This window comes from Nomascus leucogenys, chromosome 7b (genome assembly GCF_006542625.1).
Source record: "Nomascus leucogenys isolate Asia chromosome 7b, Asia_NLE_v1, whole genome shotgun sequence".
Lineage (NCBI taxonomy): Eukaryota > Metazoa > Chordata > Mammalia > Primates > Hylobatidae > Nomascus > Nomascus leucogenys.
The window spans coordinates 48,379,230-48,395,694 of record NC_044387.1 but is presented as its reverse complement, the minus strand read 5'-3'; the positions used below and the strand labels follow the sequence as shown (position 1 = coordinate 48,395,694).

The window sequence follows — 16,465 nt, the reverse complement described above, 5'->3', positions numbered from 1 at the left end:
ATTGTGCCTGTTTCCCTGTGGTCTGGTCCTGTGTCTATTGGCCCAATTACACTGGGAGTCATACAGATCTGCAAATGTGTGCGTTTTAATTTTACGGTAATATCTAACATGTTGCAGGGTTCTTCAGGGGACTAGTCCCAATAGAGGGAGAAGAGGCAGGGCCTGTCCTGCCTCCAGTGCCAGCTGTCAGTGGCAGCAGAGACCTTGAGGGTTGAGCATCTTCTGGATCCAGCAGAGGCCTCCCAGGAGGGGAGCCAGGTGGCTGAAGGCAAGCACTGGGAGGGCTCAGGTTCTACCCTGGGGGATCCTGGGACTGGAGATTGGCACCTGCCCCCAAGGCTTGGCCTCTGCCCCTGGTGCCCCCCTTTGCCTGCCCAAGTCTACTGCATGTGAGCTCAGGATCCTTTACCCGTAAGCCAAGACATGTCGCCAGTCCTGCAGGAATGAGGGGAGGAGGGGTCAAGAGAGAAGAAAACAGGCTGTCCACTCTGGGCACCCTGAACAGCTGGCCCTTGAGGACAGCAGGGGGTCTGTTCTGTGCCAGACCCTAGTGCCCAGCAGGGAGGTGTACTTGGACAGATGGAGATAGACCATTGGGTGGAGGGTCTAGGCTGACATGGGAAAGGCTCAGAACGGTCAACATGAAGGACACACGTACTTGCTGTGCAGCACAAACAGCCTTCACGAAGGCAAGAGAGAGAAACAGAGAGAAGGCCAAGGAGAGAGCATGTCATTTATCATGTCCCCTTCTGGTCCTCCATTGTTTCCAGCCTGAAGCCTGCCCCTGTCTCATAGCCTCCAGGCTGTCCCCAGTCCCTGGGAGTTCTCTCCCAGAGGGTGAATCTCATTGACACCACACCAGGATAAGGGAACTGGCTGGTGTTGAGTGAAACCTAGAACCACCCCCCACTATCTCTGTGGAGAGCATACCCAGGGCATCAGTAGCTGCATTTCCCACCTAGCTTCTGCCAGGCTCAGCACAACCATGTCCAGTTAGGTGTCCCAGGCCTGGTGATTGCCCATGCATTGGGCCCTGACCCCTCCCCACAGCACTGGCCCTGCCTGGGGACACACATCCCTATCCCTTCCATCCACCATGAACACATAACCAGCCTGCTCCCAAACCATGATCCTTGCCCCACACCTCCCTGTAGTCCTGTAAGCCTCAGGTGATGCAAACCAAGAGGGGAAAGGCCCTGGAGGGTTGTGGGGGCGGCTGGCTGTCATGGGCACCTTAGCCAGTCCTCCAGGGAACTACTCCCACCCCCAGGCTTCCCACACCCACACTCACTCCACCTCCCGCTTCCGGATGGCACGGCCTGAGGCCAGCACCTCAGCGACCTTGGACACAATGGGATCGTAGTTCATGCTGGCCACGGCGATCACCTCGTCGCCTCTGCAAGGAGAGGATGGCCAAGCCTGAGGACTGCGAGGCAGCAGCCCGTTTTTGAAAACCCTGATGCACTCCTGTCCATCTGGGGCCCAGGGAAGGACCTACCCCAGGGCAACAGGAATGGCCTGAGCACCCAGCCCTCCCTGCTTTGCACATCGCGGCTTGACCGTGCACAAGCTTCGGGCTTTCCTAAGGAGGCTCCAGCACTCCTCAGCGGGGCTCAGGGCTAGACTCTTGTTCTGGGATTTTGCCTGGGATGAATCCCCCTTCCCGACTGAGCTCCCGCTGCTTCGCGCCAAGCTGCACCCCGGTGCTCTCACTTAGTGTAAAAAGCCACAAACTTCAGCTCCTCCAGATCCCCCTGGATGATGACGTCGTCGAAGCCTTCTCCGTAGCCTGTGGGCCGGGCAGGTGGGTGGCACCCACGTGAGCCGGGGGAGGGAACGAGACGTCACAGGATCCCCTCCTAACCCCGCCCAGGCCCTCCTCCATACGTCCTTTTAGGTAGTTCCTAGCCTCACCGCCAGCGAGTTCTTGCCGGCCTCCTCCTAGTGCGGTCATAGCCCTGCCCGTAGGCTGCCAGCCCCGCCCCACACTCAAGCCCCGCCCCTGAACGCCCTCGGCCCCGCCCCCATCCGAGGCCCCAGGGTTACCCGCGTAGCGCAGGCTCTTGCCAAACATGGCGGTCCAGAGGTAGGGCACAGTGCTCATCTCCGCCTCCTGCGCCAACATGTTCTGGGCTGCCACGCGCCCTGCGGGACCCAGGGCCGTGAGAACCGTGACTCTCGCTCTTACCACTCCCACACTACCTGCTGCTGATGCTGTGGGGACCGCGACACGTGTGGCTACTCCTCCTGGTCTCCCCAGAGGTCAAGAGACATCATTGTTCAGCCCACTGCTCACTTGCACCTGCAACTGACTGGTGCAGGGGAACACCTGCCTCAAAGCTAGCCACTTGATTGCTTCCTTAGAGAATCTGAATAAAGTGCCCTGACTCTGGAAGGTCTACTTCTTGGGGTTGGGGGAGTACTCCACCATTTCAGCTGTGCACACAGACACCTAATCAGACATATCAGGTCTGAAGAGGGAGGAAAATGGGGCATAAGTACACAGGGAAGCGCAGATGACAGCCACACACAAAGCCCCAAAGAGACCCGTGTGGATGGCTCCCCAGTTCCTATGAGGCCCCAGTAGACCCCTGTAGTTGGATGTACTTCAAAGTCCCCTAAACTCTCCCAGTTAAATCCTAATTATACTTGGCTGATAAGTAGCCTTGGTTACTTACAACCTAGCAACAACTTTAGACTTTGGACTTGAATAGAAATTGGTACCAGAAGTGGGGTTTCAAGCAGCAGACCCTCAGCTGTAAAGGCAGAGGGAAGGGGAGATGGGTGCAGAGAAGTCCCTTGTCCCAGGCTGGGAGTCTGGCAGTCCCCTCTCTGAGGCAGTGAGGCAACTAACATGATGGCACCTGCAGCTTAGGGGCCCAGACCAGATGTGCACAGTGGATGAGGCTTGGGGGACTTGGTGGCCAGCAGACATCAGGAGGGGAAAGCTATTCCTCAGAAAGCACAGTGCCTCCACTGAGCCCAGGTCTCTGGGCTCAGATGGCACCTCGGGACCTGCATGAGGCTGAACTGAGTTCACAGAGATACTTGAGTGGCCCAAGGGAAATAGAGGCATAAAGTAGGAAGGTGATCCACTAAATGCCTCCCTCCCTCCCCAGGGTAACTGCACAGGTTGATCAGGAATTCTACAGAATATATGTCCTTGAAGACAAAAATGGGAGAGACTACCAGAAGGAAAACTGAGACTGAGGAGCTATGGCTGGCTCAGTGGGGTGTTGCTCTCTGTGTTGGCTGGATCGCCAGGATGAGGCTGGCCAGAGAATCCACATCAGAGCTTTGATGCCTAACACAGTGTCCAGAACCCAAGGTCAGCAACTGAGGCATGAGCATGGGGACACTGAGACCCTGAGACTCCCTCCCACCCCTCCATGTGCCTCGGGACTGGCCATACCCTGAGCATGAGCCATCTGCCAATGTGGAATGTTCACTTTCCGGTTGTTCCTCCAGGCAAGGGGGAAGGTGACGGCGTCGCCAGCTGCAAACACGCCTGGGACATTGGTCTGCATCATCTGCAGAGAGAGGGCCCAGAGCTCCATGGGTGTGACAGGGGCCCTGACCTGAACCTCCTGCCACTCCCAGCCCAGCAACGGGCCCTCCCCACCCAGTGCCATCCACCCCACCTTGTTGACAGGGATGAAGCCTCGGGAATCCAGACCGATGCCGCTTTGCCTCAGGAAGCCTGTGGCGGGCACTGCACCTGACAGGACGGAAGCCCGTATCCACTCCCCTGTCCCTCCCTTCTGCGTAGTCACTCTCCACACCCCACACCACGCGCTTGATGTGCCAGCCCTGGACTGATCCTCCAGGGGCTGTCCACCTGAAGCCTTCATGCACCCTGGCCCCCACTACCCGGGATCCCACAGACCTGGTGCCTCCCGCAAGACCTCAGATATCACCTTCTCCAAGAAGTGCTCCATGAGGCCCTTAAGTGGAGGGACAGCATGCCATACCTCCTCAGCCCCTGCAGGCGCTACCACCTCCCATCTTGGCCCCTACCCAAATTGGCACCTCAGCTGGAGCAGGAGCCAGTTCGAGTCTTGCCTATGTCAACTCTCGCAGGGTATGGAGATGAGTGTTACCGGGCAGCAGGCACTGGGAGCATCCTCTGTGCCAGGCCTGGGCTGAGCCCGGTACACACCTTCCCCAACAGCTCCGTAAAGTGGGGGCGGTTGGGGGTCCCCATTTGACAGATGTGGTGGAAACTGAGGCTCTGGGAGGGGAAGGGACTAGCCCAAGGTCACATGTGAGCATGTGCAGACGGCTGGGCTGGTTTGTGCCTGCCTGCCCACGCACCAACTCACCAATGCCCACCACGCAGACGTCAGCCCGCACGACCTTGCTGCTCTTCAGGACAACCTCCTTCAGCTGTGGGGAGTAGGTGGGTAAACAGGTGGACCCAGCTCCCAGGCTCAGGGGACAGAGGACAGAAAGCAGCAGGGAGAAGGGAGAAGGGCCCACCTTTCCCTCCTGGCCCCGCAGCTCCGACACCTCCGTCTGCATGTAGAACTTCACCCGGTTGTTCTCAAACATCTGTCAGGGCAAGTGGGCAGGTGGGCGGTGGATGAGAGCCCAGCCAGGGGCCGGGCTGGGCCCCAGGGCTCCAAGGCACTGGGTGCTGGGGTGGGCTCACCTTCATGAGGGCACGACCCACGCGCTCCCCCAGGAACCTCCTGAAGGGTGTCTCCTCCAGCTCCACCACAGACACAGAGTGGGCCTTCTCCGTCAGGTAAGCGGCCACCTCCATCCCTGGTGATGGGCAGGGGGTGGCAGGCTGACACCTGCACCTTCCTCGACCAGAACTTCCCTGGGACTGGCCATGACGACCTGACCACCATCCCCACTGCCCACTACCTCTCACCCAGGAAGCCGGCTCCCACGACGACCACATTGCGGCCTCGGGCCAGCCTCACCACGCGATTGGCATCCTCTGGCGTCCGGATGGTGAACACGTTCTCCACTTCTTTGCCTTTGCAGCTCAGAGTCTTGGGGCTGAGACATGGCGGTGTCAGTGAGGGCCTCCTGGCAGCCCCAGCCCCGTCTAGGCCAGTGCCCTGCCCAGTGTCCAATGGGTAAAAAGGAGACCCTCCCACCTGCTCCCTGGCGCCAGCAGCAGCTTGCTGTACTCCAGCTTGAAGCCATCCTTGAACACGACCTTCTTATTTCTCACGTCCACTGTGACCACCTGCAACCCCCACCGGGCAGAGCATGAGCTTGAGCATGGGGCTGGGCCTTGCCACCCACACCCCGGTCCTGCAGTACACCCACAGCCCAGCCACAGCCTCTGAGAAGCTCCCATTAAAACAGATCCTGCCACCTGGGCTCCATTCTTTAAGCTTCAGACATCACCTTCCCCTCAAACCTCTCCTTACCCTCCCAAGTCCCACCAGTCTCTCCTATCCAGCCCTGATCATTCATCTCCGCACACCCTGGGGCTCTGTGTGTGCCCATGACCCGTCGGGAAAAAGCTCCTTGCTGTCTCCCAAGCCTGGAGCACCTCCCAGGTGCCTGGGCAGTGGGGCCAGGAAGGTAGAGCACCAAGACCCCACCCCAGAGGCCCACACAACCTCACGGTTCCCACCTTCCCTCCTCGGGCCTGTTTCCCACCCTTGACCCTGTACCTGAGCCTCGGTGAGCACCTCGATGCCATAGGCTCGGAAAAACTCCTTGGGCCTCAGGGCCAGCTGCTCAGGCTGTGTGTCCAGGGACTGCGGGGGAGAGCCAGCTTGAGAGGAGCCAGTTTACAGCAGAAGACACTGGGGCCCAGGGAAGGTGGGGCCAGCCCCAGTCACATAGGGGCTGCAGGACAGAACTCAGTAAACCCAGATCAAGCCGGGCGCAGTGACTCATGCCTGTAATCCCAACACTTTGGGAGGCTGAGACAGGAGGATCGCTTGAACCCAGGAGTTCAAGACCAGCCTGGGCAACATGACAAAACCTCATTTCTACAAAAAATACAAAATATTAGCCAGGCGTGGTGGTGTGCGCCTGTAGTCCTAGCTACCTGGGAGGCTGAGGTGGGAGGATCGTTTGAGCCTGGGAGGTGGAGGTCGATGCTGCAGTGAGCCGTGAGACAGGCACTGCTCTCCAGCCTGAGTGACAGAGCAAGACCCTGTCTCAAAAAAAGAAAAGCCAGGTGCAGTGGCTCACACCTATAATCTTAGCACCTTGGGAGGCTGAGGTGGGTGGATGGGCTGAGCTCAGGAGTTTAAGACTGGTCTGGGCAATATGGTGAAACCCCATCTCTACTAAAAATACAAAAAATTAGCCAGGCATGGTGGTGGTGCACACCTGTAATCCCAGCTACTCGGAAGGCTGAAGCATGAGAATCCCTTGAACCCAGGAGGTGGAAGTTGCAGTGAGCCGAGAAGGCGCCACTGCATTCCAGCCTGGGCGACAGAGTGAGACCCTGTCTCAAAACAACAACAACAACAAATCTAGATCTTTTGGGGGTACCACAGACAGGCCTGGCATAAGCACGGAGGGCAGTTGGCCAGACCCCAGTGGGGGTGACAAGCAAGGCTTGAAGTGGGCTTAACTGGGACCCAGAGGGATAGGGTCCCTACTTGCCCCACCCCCCCTACCTTGCTGAGCTTGGGACGGTCATAGGGAAGGTGCCGGTCTAGCGTGCACAGGACGATCCGATCGGAGAAGCCCTCCTGCCGCAGTGTCTCTGCACACACCAGGCCAGCTGCACCTGATGGGAGGGGCCCATGGGCCGAGGACCACTTCTCACCAATCCCATCTCCCACCCTGCCCCTCATGACCCCACTACCAACCTGCACCCACAATGAGCACATTGGTGCTACTGCTGTACCCAGCACTTGGAGAGATACACTTGGCCATCACCTTGGTCCTTCGCTGCAGCTGTAGGGCCTGTGGGTGCCAAGAGGGTGGAGGGTCATTGCCATCCTCCGCATGCCATCATTTTGGCAGGCAGGTCCTGGCGCTCCAGCCCAGCCTCATCCCTACCACAACCCCTCACTCTGCTCCAGTGACACGTGCCAAGCTCCTCCCACCACAGGGCTTTGCACGTGGCATTCTCTGGGCCAAGATGACCTCCGGGCTCCTCCCTTCTGCCTGAGCCCCGAGCTATCCCCTCACCTGCTTGCTGGCCCGGACGTACACCTTCTCCTTCTCAATCTTCACCTGCAAGGGCTGCATTGCTCAGGACCAGCCCCAAACCCCACACCCCCAGGTTCCCACCCCACCGCACTCCTTGTCCCACCTGGAACTTGTGCAGACTGTCCAGGCCAGGGAAGTCCTCCAGGTCCCCAGTGCTGATGTTGAAGCAGGCGCCGTGCCAGGGGCAGCGCACCCGACCACGGGACAGAACGCCTGGGAAGGAGAGGTGCTAGGCTGGGCTCACCTGCAGGGGTTGCTTCCCAAGGATCTCAGTGCCCCAGCAACTGCAGGTCCCTCCCCACAGCCCAGGAGACTTCACTAATAGATGAAGATCCTGGGGTCTAGGGAGAAGCCAAGCTGGCATGGGGCCTGGAAGGTTACCCCTCAAGCCTCCCACCTGACAGCTCACCTTTCACCAGGGGTGCGCCGTAGTGCGGACACTTATGGCCCAGGGCGTGGAACTCCCCATTGTCCTTCACCAGCAACACCTTCCCCCAGCCCAGCTCCACTTCCCGCATCCTGGGGAACCGCAGCACTCAGAGGTCAGGCCAGACACCAGGCACAACCTCCTGGCAGCTCCTCCCAGTGTCCAGCCTTCTGGGGAGCAGGCCCAGACCGGTAGAAGCCACAGAGGCAGTGACCAGGGCAGCAGCTGATCATAGCCCCTTCAGGCCAACCCCAACCCCCGGCTATGGCCTGTACCTCACCCTCCCACCTTGGGACCCCTGATCCCCCCTCCCAGGCAGGCCCAGAACCCACTGGCCATTCTCAAGGTCCTTGACGTGGCAGACAGCAGCCTCCACGCAATCCTGAGGGCTGGGGTAGGGGTGAGGGGTGGACAGGCGCTCCTCTGTGTGGAAGTGGCGGGCCGTGCCGTTGCCCTGGTAGGCCCGGGGGCTGCCCTTCCCACTGGCCGACAGCTCCTCCTTGCCTCGCTCCTTCTCAGGCAGCACCACCTCAATCTTGAGCTCCACTGTGGACAAGGCAGCGCCTTGAGCCCCCACCTCAGCCAACTTCCTCCCCCATCCCTCAAGCTGGGTGCAGAGGCCAGCTCTTCAGGGTGCTGGTAGGCTCAGTCCTGCCTGGCAACCTCCCCAGAATTCCCTCTGCATCACCAGCAAAGAGCCTTAAACCTGGCACGAAGCAGAGGAGGGGCATGGATGGGTGGGGGTGCACCCGGGTCTGCTTGAATTCGTTTCTGCATGTCTCTTTTTTTTTTTTTTTTTTTTTTTTTTTTTTTTCTGTTTTTTTTGAGACAGGGTCTCACTCTGTCGCCCAGGCTGTAGTGCAGTCATGCAATCTCGGCTCACTGTAGCCTCTGCCTCCTGGGTTCAAGCGATTCTCCCATCTCAGCCTCCCCAGTAGCTGGGACTACATGTGCATACCACCAAGCCAGAGGTGTGGCGTGACAGGATTGGTAGAGACAGGGTTTTGCCATGTTGGCCAGGCTGGTCTCAAACTCCTGACCTCAAGTGATCTGCCCGCCTCAGCCTCCCAAAGTGCTGGGATTACAGGCTTGAGCCACCGCACCCCGCCTCCTTTTTCAATTACAGTATTAGTGAGGGGGACACAGAGCTGAGTTCTTTCGACCCTGCAGTTCTCCTGGCTGCAGAAACCTCTGTGGCAGAAAGAACCCTGAGGCCCTAAAGTCCTGCATCTTCCGATGGACAATGACGATGTCCCTGACATCTCAGGGTATGACTCATGTGCACACAGGAATTCAAAAGTGGCAGCAGCTCAGTCCCCAGCCAGTGAATCTGGGTGACAGGAAGTCAAGGGTTCATTGTTCTAGTCTTACAACTTTCCCATATATTTGAATTTTTTTTCAAAAATTAAAAAAATGTACACAGAATAATTCACAGCATAATTTCAACTTCTTCTTTTTTTTTTTTTTTTTTTTTTGAGATGGAGTTTCGCTGTTGTTGCCCAGGCTGGAGTGCAATGGTGCGATCTTGGCTCACCGCAACTTCCGCCTCCCAGGTTCAAGCAATTCTCCTGCCTCAACCTCCTGAGCGGCTGGGATTACAGGCATGTGCCACCACACCTGACTAATTTTTGTATTTTTAGTAGAGACAGGGCTCCATGTTGGTCAGGCTGGTCTCGAACTCCTGACCTCAGGTGATCCACCCGCTGCGGCCTCCCAAAATGCTGGGATTACAGGCGTGGGCCACCACACCCGGCCCGATTTCAACTTCTTAAAATAGCTCTTCTCACCAATTTGAGAATCCTTCATCACTAACCAGGTGCTGGGTTTTCAGTGTCCTCATGTGCCCTGGGGGTGAATCTGAGCATGGGAATGCATGTGGATGGTACAGAGGGGGCACACCTCCACCCCCCACAGCCTCCGTACAGAGCCACTTCCCCAGCACACCCACGGGGCCAGCTCTAGCGGGGAGTGAGCCAGAGATTGCCATTTTCTTCTTTATACTTTTCCACATTTTCCAAATTCCCTGTGATGTGCCTGGGATATTTTTCTAATTAGAAGGGAACAATAAACAGAATTTTTAGCAGCAATAATCTGGCCTCCCAGGCTGCTGCTGCAGGGAGGAAGCTGAGTGATGGACACTAAGCCCCTGGCACAGCATGGGCCCGATGCTGGAGCAGGAGGTACCTCTCTCACTTCCCAAGGCACCAGCACCTCTGGATTTTACCTCTCATCCCTTCCACCTCAGAACTGACACTCCAGAAACCAAGCACCCAGAGAGGCTGCCGAGATGCACCTCCAGGCCTTTGCCTGAGCTGTCCCTTGGGCTGGGGCTGCCATCCTTCCTATCTACCCAGATAAGGCTCAGGAGTTGCCTCTCCTGGCTGCCCAGCCCCTGCATATCCATCATCTCATGCTCTGCTAAATCCTCCACCCTGGCCAGGTCCCCTCCCCAGCCCCAAGTCCCAGCCCTCAGCTCAGGCCCAGGCATAGCAGGGGACAGGGGCAAAGAAAAGATCAGTTCCTTGACCCCAGCCCAGCAGGGAGGATGCAGAGCACAGAGCCGCACTGAGGCCGTTCTATCAGGTGGGGGGTTATGGGTGGGGCTTTCATTCCATTTTCTATACTTTATGTAATGGTGTTAGAATGTTTTTGGAAGAATTAAAAAGAGAAATACTTTGGACTTAGCTGACACCAGCTGTGTAAGCTGTGGGAGCTCACAAATAGCCTGGCAGGGGGGCCAGATAACACCAAGCCAGGCTGCTCTCATCCTCCACCTCCTCCCAGAAGGCTCCAAGCCGGCTCACTGATGCAGTCTAACGGAAGCCATTAAGTCAGGGGCCCTTTGGAAAGGTAGAGGGGAGGGGTGTCTCTGCTCACCCACAAAACTCGATCAGCCCCAGCTCCGTGACTTCTGGCTGCCCATAAGACCTGCCTTAGCCCCTTTGGGCCTTAAGATGCCTTTATTATAAAACGGAGAGAAGGCCAGGTGCGGTGGCTCTTTGGGAGGCCAAGGCAGGAGGATTGCTTGAGTCCAGGAGTTCAAGACCAGCCTGGGCAACAGGGTGTCTCTACAAAAAATTTAAAAATTTGCCTGTTGGCCGGGAATGATGGCTCATGCCTGTAATCCCAGCACTTTGAGAGGCCGAGGCGGGCAGATTGAGGTCAGGAGTTCGAGACCAGCCTGGCTAACATGGCAAAACCCAGTCTCTACTAAAAATATAAAAATTAGCCAGGCATGGTGGCATGCGCTTATAATCCCAGCTACTTGGGAGCCTGAGGCAGGAAAATCACTCGAACCTGGGAGGCGGAGGTTGCAGTGAGCCAAGATCGCGCCATTGCACTCCAGCCTGGGTGAGGGAGAGAGATTGTCTCTCAAAAAATAAAAAAATTTAAAAAATAAATAAAATTGCCAGTCGTGGTGGTGCAGGCCTGTAGTCCCTGCTACTCAGGAGGTGGGAGGATCACTTGAGCCCAGGAGTTCTAGGCTGCTGCGAGCTATGATTATGCGACTTTACTCCAACCTGGGCAACAGAATGAGACCCCATCTCAAAAAATGAAAATAAAACAGAGAGAACAGCAAATGCCTACCTCATTGGTGACAGTGAATGCTGAAGGAAATAATGTATGTAACCCATAGTAGAAGCTCAATAGATGGAGTTGGGCAGCAGTGTTTTACCAGTTAGCTCTGAGCCTCCTAGCAGCCATGGTGAGGATGGAAAGCCTTTAGGTATCACCTAATAAAAGGCAGGTGAACAGATGCTAAGAGAGCTGCACTTCCTCCTAGCTCTGAGCTAGGTGAGGGACTGGCCTGATATCTTCTTATCAAGAACTCAGACAGGACACACAGGAGCACAGAGGGGACCCAGGAAGCAGGTTCTAATGCACACGGAGCCACAGAATCGAGTGGAGCAAGATAGAAAGTGAGGGATTTGCACAGAGGTCTTCTACTTGCTCTAGTCTCTTTGTGGCCCCTTAAGACCCCAGCTGAACCCTCATGACCCAAATGCTGTCACTCCCATATCTGGAAATTCCCTGAGCCTCATGCCTGACCTGCCCAGCATGGGCACCTGGGGCCTGAGCCTCTGGCTACGGCCCCACGGGGGAGGCCTGGCAGCACAGAGCCCAGCTCAGAGAAGGGATAACAGATAATATTCCTGGGGAGGCCGAGACGGGCGGATCACAAGGTCAGGAGATCGAGACCATCCTGGCTAACACGGTGAAACTCCGTCTCTACTAAAAATACAAAAAAATAGCCAGGCGTGGTGGGGGGTGCCTGTAGTCCCAGCTACTTGGGAGGCTGAGGCAGGCGTGAACCTGGGAGGCGGAGCTTGCAGTGAACCGAGATCGCTCCACTGCACTCCAGCCTGGGAGAAGGAACGAGACTCTGTCTTAAAAAAAAAATTCTGCAAGTGCTTCTGGTGTGCCAGGCCCTCATGCTAGGCACAACAGCCCCCTACTTTACAATGAGGATGCAGAGGCTCAGAGAGGTGAAATCACCTGCCCAAGGCCACACAGCCGGGAAGGGGCAGGGCTGGATTTGCCTAAGTTCTTAGCACTGCCTTTGTGAGAGTGGCCACCCCCGACACTGGAAGTCCTGGGGCCACGGGTCCCAGGCAGGCCAGCCATTTGGGGTCCTTTAAAAGAACCTGCAGGTGGCATCTTCTGCCAGGGCCTCCTGCCAGCCCAGCGATGCCACAGACGCCTGGTATGAGGCCAGCTGGCATCATCCCACCCACTTCTAGGGGGAGACAATGGACGTCATCTGCCCAAGGCACATTTTGAGGCAGAGAGGCATCCAGCCCAGGCCTAGGTGTCCACAGCACAGGAGCGGGGGCAGGAAGAGTGGCTTCCTGGAGCAGAGGCAAGTGGGTCCCTCTGCCTGTTGGGTCATCACAGCCCTCCTCCCTCCCCCAAGTTCTCCCTTAGACCCAGGAAGCGGAGAAAAGCCTCACAAGTTCCAAGGTAACAGAGCTGATGGGTATCAGGTAAGGGGAGCTGGGGTGAGCTGGCTGGGGTGAGCTGGCCAGGGCAGCGTGGCCTGGTGGGGTGAGTGGAGCACTGGCTGCGCTCTTGAGGTCTCGCTAAGCCTCAGTTTCTCCATCTGTGACAAAGCTGCACACTCCTGCCTCCCCAGGTGTTGTGAGGAGAGAAGAGGGAAAGTGGGGGGCCAGAGGGAGAGCTCCGCAGACATGAGTCTTTAGTGGAGAAAAGACCCAGGCCTCCCCCAGCACCCCAGGACACTCCCACTTCTGGCTGGAGTAGCTCAGGCTAGGCTGGGTGGTGATTTCTTGTATAAATGGGGAGGTGTGCCCAGAAAGGCCAAGAAGGCAGCCCGAGACCACACAGGGGATCAGAGGAGGCAAAGAGAGCCAGGATCTGCCCACTACACCCTCACAGCAACTCTAAGAGGTCAGGGTGGCCAGGCCCTCTCTTTTGCAGAGAGAAAAACAGAGGCTCAGAGGGGTAACTTGCATGCCCTAGGTCACAGAGTGGCTGAGGGTGTCCCCATTCCCCCCTTCCCTGGCCCTGGGGGCATAGCCCCTTCCCCAACCCTGCAACAGGAGGAACCCTGCCTTTCCTTTTCCAAGAAGCGTCCTGCTGTTATTCCCACCACCAACACTCAAAGCCCCAAAGAAAAAGGGGCACCCACTGGAGCAGGGGCCAGCCGGGGGAACTGCTCCAGGCCCCCTACCCCCTCCTGGCTTCAGCGTATTAACATTCCGAGCGGGCTCAGGCCTAGCCTGACCTACTTCAGAGGCCGGCCGAGTGCAGAGGGGGAGTGGGGGAAGGGAGAGGAAGAGGCGAGGAGGGAGGAGGAAGGATGGAGACAAGAAGACAGGAGGTACCTGGTTTTGGTTTGGAGAAGCAGCCACCCATGGCGAGTGGCCTGAGGATGGCCGGCAGGCAGGAGCACAGATGGGGAGCTGTCGGAGGCCTAGGGCGCCCCCCATGGGGCTGGACCCCCTGCAGGCCTTATCGACGCTGGAGCCACCATTCTGCTGGAGCTGCTCCAGGACCTGCAGGGGAGACTGGAGCCATCAGGACCAGGGCGTGTGGGCAGGTAGAGACACAGAGGGACGGAGAGAGACAGTGGGAGCTTCGGAAAGAGTCTTACATTTGAACTGGAAACCATGGCATGTAGGTGAGCCTGATCCCAGAGCATGGGGCCCTGGAGGTCACCTCCCCTTTGAAGCCCTCCAAGCTCAGCTCCCTCACTCGTCCAGTGGAGTCCCTCTGCCCCAACCTCGGCCACCCATCGTCCAGCCCCGCGGCTGCCTTGCCTAGGAAATCCTTCCTGATTTCTGCTGCCTCCTCATGCCCCCCTTCCCCTCTCCAAATCCCACAGCCTGAGAGCTCTGGGACCCTCCATTCTCCCGGGAGACCACTATGCCTAGGCTCAAAGAGTGGGTCACCTTGGGCAAGCCAAGGCCCTTCTCATCCTTGGTCTTCTCCCTCCTACAATGGGGGTGACATCAGGCTCCCCCTAGCCCAGCCCCACCCTGGCTAGCACTCCGGACACCCACCTCCTCGCAGGGCAGCCACTGCTGCGTGTTCCAGGCCCAGCAGTGGACTGAGGCTGCCGGGCCTTGGAAGGCCAGGCAGGGAGGGCAGGGGTCCAGGAGGCGGCCCAGCCTCCACCCTCCTCCCAGCTCAAGCTGTGGCCAGGAGGGGCTGGGGGGGAGGTGTGGGGCTGGGCCAGTCCACTGGTCCCCAGGGAAACCCTGCTCTGTGGTGAACAGAAGTGGGCGGCCAGCCCGGGCCTGATGGGGTTAGGGGAAAGGGAAGCCAGGCACACAGCCCTGCCACGCCTGTGCCCAGCAGCCATAAGCTCCCCCTACCCCCGACTCCAGCCCTTCACAAATGCCCACCAGGCCTGTGGGCAGTCATGCCCAACAGCATATGGGGAAAGCAAGGGGTCAAGGTCCCATCAAGGTCAAGCAGCAGGTGTATCCCTGTGGCCTCCCACCTCACCCTCCCACCTTAATCAGTTTTAAGGTGGGCAGGGGCCCAGAAGGCCCCCATATCACCCTAAGGCCCTGCAAGGTGCCCTGGGGGAGGGGACACCTGCACAGCAGAGAGATCACTGTAGCCAGGTGCCTTCCAGGCTACAGGGTGGGCCTTCCAGAAGATGCAGCCTACAGGTGGACTTTGGAAGGCCCAGGGCACAGCCATAACTGCCTTGTTTGCAAATGACCTCCCCACAGTCCATCCCACTGCCATCCTCCAGTTTCCTCTGGAAGTTCTTCCTGAAGTCTCACTTGAGGTGGGGCTGAGACCTACCTGGTCTGGCCCAGATACCAGGAAGGGCCGTGGGTGGGTGCCTGAGAGCGAGGGGTGGAAACAAAAGGCCAGGTTGGAGAGGGACCATTGGTGCCTGGCCCCTGCGCCTGTCGGCCCTCTAGGTGCCCATTACAGGGGAGGAGGCGGTGGCTCCCAAAGCCACTGGGGTGTGCCTTGGCTCTTTCCCCCACTTGTCATCAAAGAAGGTCTGTAAAACTCAACTGCCACCTGCCCCACCTGCCCCTTCCCTGGGCACTAGGCGGTCCCTTCCCGGGTCCTGGTTTCAGCCCTGGCTCAGCCCTGCCCACTTCCTTCCTGGCTGACCTCAGGCCTCACCTGATGGGCCACAGATCCGAGAAAAGGTCAGACCTGGTCTTGCCACTGGGGACCTGCCGAGGCTGTGCCGTCCCTTCCCGAGTACCCAGGGACCTGAATCCCCCAGAGCCTGGGCCAGGAAGGAGACTGGGTGGGGCCCCTGTGCCTTCGGCCTACTGTGTGCTAGATCGGCTTGGAGCCCAGTCACCCCACTCAAAGGCAAAGGTCCTTGCCAGGGGCAGGGCAGGAGGGGCCCCCAGGTTTATTCAGAGTGCCAGAGTGCTATTCCTTGCCCATGAGCTGCCCACTGCAGAAAAGTTCTAGCAGAGCCCAGTGCTAACCACCCAGCAGGAGTCTGTGTCTGTCCCAGGGACCCCAGGACCTGTGAGGCGGGACTGGATTACCCCCATCTCACAGAGCAGCCCCTGCTCCACCTGACCCTCCCAGGGCTCCTGGCGCTCCCGGGGTGCAGGCTGGGCAGGGTCCTCTCCCCACTCCTCCATCTCTCGCTCACCCGCCCCCACTGCCTCATCCCAAGGGCTCCTGCCCAGATCGGACTCCCAATGGCTTCCAGGAGTCCTAGGGGTGGCATCTGATCCCAGTCCTGCCTTCGAGTGTGGGGGCTCCGCGCTCTCCCCTCCCCCACGGAGCTCAGGCGCAAGCCTCGGTCCACTCTCCCCGCCTCTGCACGTGCAGTTCCCTCTCTCTGGGAAGCCGATGCCAGCAGCCTCGCCGGCTCCGTCCCGGTGCCCCCGCCAGACCTTGCAGCCCGAGAAGGAGGACTGGCACACAGTGGGGCCCCGCGGCGAGCCGGGAAGGGGCCGTTGTGGGACGAGAGAAGGACGAGGTGCGCTTCGGCCCCCAGCCAGTGCCTCTGGCCCCGCTTGCCAACCCCCAACCCCTAACGTGCCGGGCCCGGGTCCGAGACTTGCGAGCGCAAGCGCTGGCCCCCGGCGCCCGGGCGAAGAGGCGGGGCGGCGGGCGGGGACCGGGGTTCCGGGGACCAGGGTCCCCGGGGCGGGCGCTCACCTGGGGCTCGGCGCGGGCCTGGGCTCGGGAACCGCTTGGGGCCGCGGGCGAGGGGGGGCGGGGAGGCGCGGGCGGGGCGGGGCTGGCGCTGCGGCTGCACTGCGGCCGGGGAGCCCGCGGCGCCCAGCACCGCCCCGCCGGGCCGGAGCGGGTGGGGGGCGGCCGGGGGACAGGGGCAGGCCGAGGCCCTCGGCGTCCGGACCGGAGTCGCGGGGCGTAGGGAGGCAGCCAGGGGCCGCTCTGGCCGGGGGAGCCCCGGGCCCGAGTATG

General features: G+C 59.1%; 1 protein-coding gene across 7 annotated transcripts; it reads right to left on the bottom strand.

Annotated features, from left to right (window-relative positions):
* Positions 1 to 69: 69 nt before the first annotated feature.
* AIFM3 (apoptosis inducing factor mitochondria associated 3) lies at positions 70 to 16,293 on the bottom strand. Of its 7 annotated transcripts, XM_030815911.1 has the most exons (22): positions 14,095 to 14,595; positions 13,417 to 13,587; positions 11,159 to 11,304; positions 7,903 to 8,116; positions 7,553 to 7,662; positions 7,247 to 7,356; positions 7,123 to 7,167; positions 6,798 to 6,894; positions 6,603 to 6,715; positions 5,640 to 5,726; positions 5,112 to 5,203; positions 4,880 to 5,010; positions 4,652 to 4,767; positions 4,480 to 4,551; positions 4,323 to 4,386; positions 3,642 to 3,718; positions 3,413 to 3,530; positions 2,047 to 2,145; positions 1,714 to 1,789; positions 1,292 to 1,396; positions 659 to 679; positions 177 to 435 (listed from the first exon to the last, which is right to left on the bottom strand). In XM_030815911.1, the coding sequence occupies exons 5-22, from the start codon at positions 7,659 to 7,661 to the stop codon at positions 396 to 398; spliced, it is 1,572 nt and encodes a 523-aa protein (XP_030671771.1). In that variant the 5' UTR covers position 7,662; positions 7,903 to 8,116; positions 11,159 to 11,304; positions 13,417 to 13,587; positions 14,095 to 14,595; the 3' UTR covers positions 177 to 395. The 7 variants fall into 7 exon arrangements, with proteins under 7 accessions (XP_030671770.1, XP_012363554.1, XP_030671771.1 ...); XM_012508100.2 differs by lacking the exon at positions 11,159 to 11,304 and having other exon boundaries at positions 74 to 435; positions 14,095 to 14,598; XM_030815906.1 differs by lacking the exons at positions 11,159 to 11,304; positions 14,095 to 14,595 and adding an exon at positions 16,196 to 16,293.
* Between the last annotated feature and the right edge of the window lie 172 nt (positions 16,294 to 16,465).

What these genes read in the sequence shown, in the direction of transcription:
- AIFM3 (XM_030815906.1), bottom strand. Translation starts at nt 13,447, where the DNA reads ATGGGTGGCTGCTTCTCCAAACCAAAACCAG. An exon ending in AGGTGCTCACCGAGGCTCAG is followed by an intron (nt 5,204 to 5,639) that starts GTACAGGGTCAA and finishes TGGGGGTTGCAG; the next exon opens with GTGGTCACAGTGGACGTGAG. An exon ending in GCTTCATCCCTGTCAACAAG is followed by an intron (nt 3,531 to 3,641) that starts GTGGGGTGGATG and finishes CTCTCTCTGCAG; the next exon opens with ATGATGCAGACCAATGTCCC.